Source organism: Alligator sinensis, unplaced genomic scaffold, assembly GCF_000455745.1.
Source record: "Alligator sinensis unplaced genomic scaffold, ASM45574v1 scaffold273_1, whole genome shotgun sequence".
Lineage (NCBI taxonomy): Eukaryota > Metazoa > Chordata > Crocodylia > Alligatoridae > Alligator > Alligator sinensis.
The window spans coordinates 1,580,239-1,588,881 of NW_005841943.1; the positions used below are offsets into that span (position 1 = coordinate 1,580,239).

Sequence of the window (8,643 nt, forward strand, 5' to 3'; positions counted from 1 at the left end):
AGGCCATGATTTAGTTAGCTAAGTTAAACACATGTATTCCTTGAATACAAGATGCGTTTTTCCAATACTGAAATATTTCTTTAAAAAATGGCATGTACCTTTAAGGTATGTAAAGATAAATACTCTTAGATACACCACTGAAATTATATAGTTCTAAATGTCTTTATCTGATTTTTTTTTCTAATTTTGAGCCAGAAAATCTAGGCATGTCTTAAATTTAAGGGTATACTTGATGAACGATAGTATTCTTCTGCTATGCAGAAGGCAGGGCAGGGTGCACCTTACAGGTTACCTCCTCCAGAGAGGCACAGACTTTTACTAGGCATTTGAATTAATTTAATTATTAGTTTTAACAATGAACTTTGGGCAGAAATGAAAAACGGTTCTTGAAACAGCATATCTGCTTCAGCCCTGACCCAGAAAGACCCCCTCTGCAGGACTGAGAAGATTATATACTAAATTATCATTTGCTTTTCTGCTGAGATGGGCAACAAAGATGCCAAATAATACCAATTAGGGGTGGTATCAGATGCGATAAAATACCTCTCAATTGGCTTGTTAGTACACATTTCACAAAGGGCATGAACAGCCATCAGACAGTAAGTTTTTTTTATTACTATTGACCTCTGTACCACATTCAAATGGATATTACAGGGATGGATAAGAATCCTACTTTTTAACTCCTCCCAGGTTAAAGTTGGAGATTTTGCTGCATTTGAATTGTTCTTAGCTTGTTCACACAATCTACCAGTTGCTGCCCCTTTGAAACATTTCCCCTTTGAACAGTCCCATGTTGACAGTTCAAAATGAGTTAGCTCTGGTATCAGAAGGAATCTTGCTCCATTAGCATAGACCTTTACAGAGGCTAATGTACTCTGTTTCTAAGACAACACAGAGCTCTGTACTATTGTGACTAGGCTCCCTCTAATATCTGAGCTACCACATTCAGTGCTTGATTAGCTATTTCTACACTACACTGTAGTGTTCAGTGCAGACATACTCTCAGAGGTGAAAGGCTCTGTATTTTAGTGAAAAAACCAAAGTTCTTCTATAATTTTTACTTTCTAATTCTGGGCAGAAGCTGTGCACATCAAGTATGCATACATCATTGCACTGTATGCCACTTTACACTGTATTGTCCTTGCTCAAAATACAAGAAAGAGCTAGATGAGAAGGGCTGAGAAATATTTTGAAAAGAAGAATTTACTGATGCTGAGGAGAAACTTCAAAACTGTCTTCAAAAGAACTGTATACTTAAAATTCTGCCGTTCCATTTCAAATAAAAGTAAGCAGTCTTAGGCAGGATTAAAACTAGAGTTGTGCAAATAATTAACTTTCTGGTTAGATGGCCCAACTCAGAGGAGAACGTGTTTTGGATTGACCCCAAATGATTATTATGTTGTTAGTATTACTGCAAGGAAAAAAAATAAAGGAAACTTCAAAATGATCTCTCTTTTCAAAGCAAAAAAACGTTTTTAACTTTTGGTCAAAATTATTCATGAAATTTGGCATGAATTAAGAAGTTTCCAAAATACATATTTTACTAAATAAGCTAGTCATCCAAAAATTTTCAGCCATCTCTAATTATGACAGACACAGATCAATAATAGCAAAGAAGTGAAGTACACAGTACTATACAGACACAAATAAGACGTATACATATTTATATTTTTAAGTGTGGTTGCAATTTTTCCCATTATTAGCATTTTACTCTTCAGACTAAATAATGATTAGATAAAACAGCTTTTCCTGCTGCAAATGTACTTTGTGGGGGCTAGAAAGGGAGACTTAAAAACCAAGATTGAAAAATGTGCATTAAAGCTTGAATGGCATCAGCCTCCTGTTTCTTATTAATTTGCTAGTTGAGCAGAATGTGTTATTTTGACCAACTCAGATATCTAAAATCAACACTAACATTTATACTACACATACATTTCTTACCTAAAATTTCATTGTTGAGGCATTTACATTTTCCTTCTGTAGTTAAGCCTTTAGGACAAGCAATACAATTCCACCCATCTTCAGTGACTCCATTCTAAATAAAGTTTAAAACAGTTATAGAATTTTTTATTTAAAAAAAAAGTCTACTAGGGCACCTGGAAAAACATCCAACATATTTAAGTCATCTGAGAGAGACATTAAGGCATTATTCAGGTTTAACAATCATAAAACTGTCTGAACTTTGTCATATTGAATGAAATAGTTTGAATGTTTGTAATGGTTGCCCATTAGCCAGTTTCAGGAAGAAGATAAGATTCATCTCCTTATCTAGGTCATTGTTTTGGACTAAGTGTGGAAGATCCAGACTTTGCTTAAAGTTTTAACTCTTGAATTTTATCTTTAGAAGTCTTTTACAAAGAGAACCTAACAATGATCCTTAAAGCAAATATCCTGAGTTCCGAGAGATCAAACCCTAGAGCCTTTTGACCAGATTGGTAAGAAAAGGTCACTTGCAGTGGTATGGAAGTTCCCCGAAGTAATTAAAATGATCAACAAAAGAAACTAATTACTAAGCAAAAGAATCTGTTGAGTAAGATCCGAGCCCAAATTTGGGGGTAATGACAGGTTTGAGTAGGAGGAGCCCAAGATGGTAACTCACTCAATAAAAACTGTAACTTACTCTCCCAAATTGGAGGTGACTATACTTGCAGAACAACAAAGGAAGAATCGCAAGTGTAGCCGGGATCAGACTGATCACCTGAACCACCCTCTCCGTGAACACGAATCTCTTAGTTCACGCTGAAGCCGCGGAGCACCTGAAAGGGACTGAAGGAAGGGGACTTAGTCCTATCACTGCTGAGGCCAGCCCATTGAATCGTATTGCTGAGGCTAGCCCAATGAACCGTACTACTGAGGCCAACCCATTAAATTGTACTACTGAGGAATGAAACCATATTTAGGTGTTTGGCTTCTCGGAATTCTAGGATTGTAAGTATATTATGAAAAATAATAGTATTGATTCGAATTTAACTTTTAGTTGTAATTGTAGTTGTTTTTGTAATACTAATTCTTATAGCATTGTTTGGGAAGGAAGTGCATTTGGAGCATTGTTTCTGATATATGTAATTATTGTGTTCTTAATGTTTGTGGTGTTTCTTAAAGCTAAGCAGTGTTATATACGTAGCAAAGAGTTTTAAAATAAAATTGTGTTGTATAAATTAAGTGTGTAATCATTGTGAAATCGTGCAATCAACTAACTACCTCCCCAGCCAGTGCATCAAAACGAATCAGTAAATTGTGTGGGATTTTCTCTATTCCATAACCCACTAGAGACAAACTTAACCAAGATTTGTTTTAGTAGGAGTCCATTCAGATGCATGGCTTTGCGTTTTAGACTCTACGTGGTGGGTGGTTTACAAAGTGACAAGTAATTAGATATAAAGGGGGCTTTAAAACTTTTTTTTTCTTTGCTTTAAAGATGTTGAATTGAATTAATCTGATCTTAAAAATAAAACAGTATTGGTTAAAAGTGATTTGTATATAATAGAAAGAAAGAATATTGTCCCTTAAAATTATGCTATAATACTTGGCTTTTGAACGTTATGTAGTACAGTTATTCCTAACCAGAGTGCCATGAGACCCTTTCAAGAGTGCCTCTTCCTGTTAGTGCTATTACAAGTGTGCATACAGGATTCACAAAATTAAACCAGATATTTCAAAAAGGAATCCAATGTTAAAAACATTTTGACCTGTTGTGGTCTTTCTGAGTTCTTTACAACCGAAGAACTGCTCTATTATTTTTCTGTAGTCAAAAAACAAACAAAAACTAAGAGCTGGCATTTTCTGAGGGGTGCCATGAATCTCTTGAAGGGTGCTATGAGTCTAAAAAGGTTGAGAAACACTGATGTAGCATTAACACATTTGATGTCCAAAAGCCTCTAAAAGCATTTGATAGTATGAGAGAATGGGCAAACCAAAAAATCATTATGAATAAGCTTATGTTTGTCTATTAATTTATTTACATTGGTTTTTATTATTTATTTGATTATTGCAATGCCTTAGAATTCTACTCAGAGACCCCACTGCAATATACACTGTACAAGCTCAGAAAGTTATTCTAATGCCTACATTAAGCATAAAGAATTTTTGTTGGCAATGACATTTTCACAGATGCACAACTCAAAGCATTTAAAACTAGGAAAGTCAATTTTTGGTATGAAAGACAATGTGTTAATACTACTTTTACATGAAGTATTCCCCATTCTGGTTATAAAGCATGAAAAATTGTTTTAAAAAAAACATAAATATGACTTGTGATGATTTGTGTCTTATAGATGCCTGCATGTAAGTTGCAAACATGAAGAAAAGACACTGCTGATATAACATAAAGTTTAATTGCTAAACTAACATTGCTAAAGTTGAGTTCTCAAGTCAAATCGTAATTACATATATTTATTTTTGATTTGTCTTACACTAACTTATTTAATGCTTTGTGAACTATTTAAAACTGAAAAAAAAAGATTGTCATGCTACATCAAAACACATAAAGCTTAATACTTACCACATTTTCAGGGCACTTTTCACAAGTAACAGATGGCCCACCATTATTAGAAACCATCTTGAATCCTGGTAAACATACACATGAAGTACCTAAAAAGCAAGGGATAAATTTTATATTACATACACTATTCCAGTATTGCATATATTTGTTAGGGTGACTGTATTTGGATCTTGGGGAACATTGAATTTGCAGCTATATACAAGGCAGCAAAGCTGCTAACCACAAGGCAGAATAATATATTAAAAGTAACATTGCAAGACGCTTAGGCAAGCATTTTCCTAACAACGTGGTAGTGTGTAGGACATATAGCTCACTGTGTAAGGAGAACAGGATGCAGCCCACCAATTATTGATAGGAGATAAAGCAGAAGCAAGACCTTGGAGATGGTGAAGAAAACAGCAAGAAACTGCAAGTGACCGAAAGAACCTGAGGTCATGGTTTTAGGCATGCGTTCATAGCAAAGACATGCAAATAAGTGAAATGCATAGGCAATTCCATGCTAAGGAAGTAAACAGTAAACAGAGGCGGAGCTTAAGATAGGAGGGAATATGGGTGGAACAAAGAAGGGACAAAGGTGGAGTTAATGTTAATGAGTATGAACCAAGGTGTATAAATGTAGAAAGAACTAATGTTCGTGGCTGCTCCCCAGTTTTTTTGGAATCTCGCCCTAAGCTGTCTCCATTTTGAATAAAGCTGTTGCTAGGAATGTGTGTTGGTGTTTGCTCTCTGAACAATTGGATCATCATCTCCCTAGTCGTTGGGCGCCGCATGGAGTCAGGGTCTAACAATATTATTTATAATATATATGCATAATTCTGGATAGAATTTATTCTAAAAGTTTTAAACATATTGCATGATGCTGGACTTCATTAAGAACATAAAAACTCATCAAAATATGTAAGCTTCCAAGACATTAAAATACTCTCAAACTCCTGATCAGCAGTATTTTTTTTTGGAAAGAGTAGTAGCCAAAGTTATGACCACCCAAAAATAACTCCTACTCAGCTGTTCATCAAAATCATGTACTTTTAAAAAATTCCTCTCTTCCCTGCTTCCTATTGATTGAAGATTAATATATTGCACTATTGTATTGGGAACACGATGTCCTAAGAATACAAATGTAAATTTAAAGTTTAAAACTATTTAAAAAGAAATGCTAACCAGAAACACCAAAAACATAGGTCTACAAACAGGGCCGTTGTTACAACAAGATGGGAAACATATTACAAATCACTGAAGTTAGATCAGGAGTGCTCAACCTGCAGCCCAAACAGCCATTGCATCTGGCCTGTGGGGCTCCTCACCAAATGGAAAATTTGTCAGAGGGGAAGCAGTAGCCATTAATATGCCAAATCCCCAAGCCTGGTCGAAGCCAGGCCACCACCATCCCTGCAGCCTGGACCATGCCTCCTTCCCCCTTCCCACACTCCCTTTCCCCCCCGCAGGGCCAGACTGGGGCTGATCATGCCTCCCCAATCATACTCCTTCCCCTCACAGGGCTGAGCCATGGCCCCCACGTTTCCCAGGTGGGGCTGGGTCACGCCCCTTCCCCCTGCAGGACCGAGCCATGCCCTCCCATGAAGCCTCTTTCCCCTTTTTGCAGAACCAAGCTTGAGCTCGGCTACAATCTGTCCCCTCCTCCTGGACCAGTGGTGTCTGCCCCTGGGAGCTGGATAGGAACTACTATCCAGGAGCAGCAGACCAGGCATTGCCCATGAGCTCCCACAGGGAAAAATGTTGAACACCACTGACCTAGACTGTTACATAAAAATAATACATCAAAGTTTCCTGGGTCATAGAACCATAGCTTCTCAGTGCTGGAAGGGACCTGAGGTCATCTAGCAAAATACAGGCCACAGGCCAGATCCAGCCCAAAGGATTCTATCCGGCCTGTGGCAGGTTCCTTGGCCCTGCTAGCCCAGGAGCCAGCCCAGGCACGCATGGCAGGGCAGTGGCGGAACAGCAGCCAGACTTGATTTCCTGGCAGCCTCCATGGCAGGCTGCTGCTGCCTGCATCTCTGCTGCTGTCACCACTGGTGGACCCAGCCCCACTACCTGGGCACCCTGGTGCATCCACTGACAGGGATGCTGGATGGAGCAGCTGGGCGGGGTCTCCATGGAGATCAGCCTGGGACCCCCCACAAGCAGGCTATGCTCAGCTGGGTGGATGGGATGGGGCTGCAGGCAGGCAGGAAGCAGCGTCTAGGAGCAGGATCGGCAGGCAGGGCTAGGGCTGGGATCACGGGGCAGTGACAGTGCGGGGTCAACTGTGATCTGCTCCCTGCATGTCCCTGTTCCTCATCGCAGGGATGTGCAGGGACTGGGTCATGGCTCTGCCTTGTGCCCTGCCCACCCTTCCCTCTCCAGGACACTACTCCCCACCCACCTGTGGTGACCTCCCATTTGTCCAACGCAGTGCAATGAATGGTCTCCATGGAGAACTTGCCTGCCTGCTCACATTATCTGGCACCCCCAGCAGAGGGTGCAGGGTGGACGCCGGGCTGGACAGGATCAACTGCCTCCCCTCCCCTCCAGCACCTCACCAAAACTCCCTAAAGAGCCCTCCAGCCCGAATCATTGTCCCCCTTCCCCCAGATTAACCCATCCCTACTCAGTGCCTGCCTATTCTGCTCTCCCAACTGCACATAGATAGAGGCTATGCTGTCGCTGTGGGCCACCTGCTCATTGTTGCCAAGAGTATAATTATCATATTTGTACGATAATTTCAACCCTTGTATGATCTATAACAGCAAAAGTCTTCAAAATGTATGATAATTTTTGAGGCAGCTAATTGATGCAGCAAATTCTAAACCCAAGTCACTCTCAGGGAGTTTCAACCGACTTTAGGATTTGCTGCCAGCACTTTCTTATGACCAAGGATCCTGGTTTTCCCTGATTTAATAAATAAATAAAAAATCTGCAATTTCTCTGATAAAACACCCTGGAAAATCTGCGTTTGAAATGAAAGGCCACTCATCCCCCCAATCCTGCTGGTGCCCCTCATTCCTCCCACGGTCCCCTGGCCCTGCTTGTGCCAATCACTGCCACCCCCACAGCCCCACCCAGCCCTGGCAACGCATCCCCAGCGCATGTGGCAGCAGCGAGGGGCACAATGCCATGGTGCTGCCCCTGCTGCTGCCTTGTGCAGAGGGCATGTCACTAGGGCAGCGCGGATCTCGCAGCAACAAAGAGATCCCTGCATGGCCCCTGCCGTTCCCTGAACCACTGGTTCGCACCTGCTGGGCTGCAGATGCCCCAGGGAAGGGCAGCAAGGGAGCCTGAGCCTGCAGTGTGCAGCCTGCACCCACCCTGCTATATATCTTGGTGGGGGCACAGCTCCTCCCTGTTTCCTGGGAGTGTGCGTAGCGGCAGGAGCTGGCCTTACCCTGCTCACCCGCCAGACAAGCTGTGGCCTCATGCTACTCCCCACCAAGGCCCTGTGGCCACGCACTGCAGCCCAGGGCCACATGCCCCATGCGCTGCCCGGCTGGGACAGCAGCACCAGCCCTGCCCTCCCTATGGGAGGCCTCTATTCCCCCAACCCTGCACCTACTCCTAGGAGCTGCTCTCCAGGCTGCCCAGCAACTATGTGCGCACACACGCACACGCTGCCCCCTGCCTGACCGCCCTCCTCCCACCTGCCCCAGCCCGCCTGCAGAGCGCTCTTTGCAAAACTGCAAAATCTTCAGGTTTCTCTGATAAACATGAGAGATCCATGTTTTCCACCGGTAAAGGGGAAAATCCGTTGTTTTCTCCGTTTTCCCACAGGATCCCTGCTTACAACTGCTTGCCTCGAAATAAAGAAATGCTTCAGCGTTGATGACCCAGTTCTTGCTCGCTGCCTGGCTAAGTTACAGCGAACAACGTAAAGTAAGAAGGCTTATTTACATACTTATGTGCATATTTTCAGCATACAATCGTTTTTCAACCAATACAATAATTTTGAGCTTCCAACAGGATCATTTCGTATTTAAGACCCGGCAACGCCGTGCCGCTGCGGCGCCCTCCCGGGCAGGACCTGTTCTCCCCTCTCCAGCAGCTCGAAGCCGCGGCGCCCCAGAGACGTCTCATCTCCAGGGCTCCCCCGACGCGCTCAGGGGCCGGGGCCGGGGCCGGGAGCCGCACGGCAGCTCCCCCGAGCC

The 8,643-nt window shown here is 42.4% G+C and overlaps 1 protein-coding gene across 3 annotated transcripts in view; it reads right to left on the bottom strand.

Annotated features, from left to right (window-relative positions):
* The window catches only part of TMEM67 (transmembrane protein 67), a 46,801-nt gene extending 38,238 nt beyond the window's left edge, over positions 1–8,563 (bottom strand). For 2 of the 3 annotated variants that reach the window (XM_025199434.1, XM_025199435.1), the window contains exons 1-3: positions 8,394–8,563; positions 4,502–4,590; positions 1,942–2,035 (exon numbers count right to left, since the gene is read on the bottom strand). In XM_025199434.1, the coding sequence (XP_025055219.1) occupies positions 1,942–2,035; positions 4,502–4,590; positions 8,394–8,403 (193 nt within the window). In that variant the 5' untranslated portion in view covers positions 8,404–8,563. The remainder of the gene's footprint in view (positions 1–1,941; positions 2,036–4,501; positions 4,591–8,393) is intronic. The other variant, XM_025199433.1, reaches the window with a different exon arrangement.
* Between the last annotated feature and the right edge of the window lie 80 nt (positions 8,564–8,643).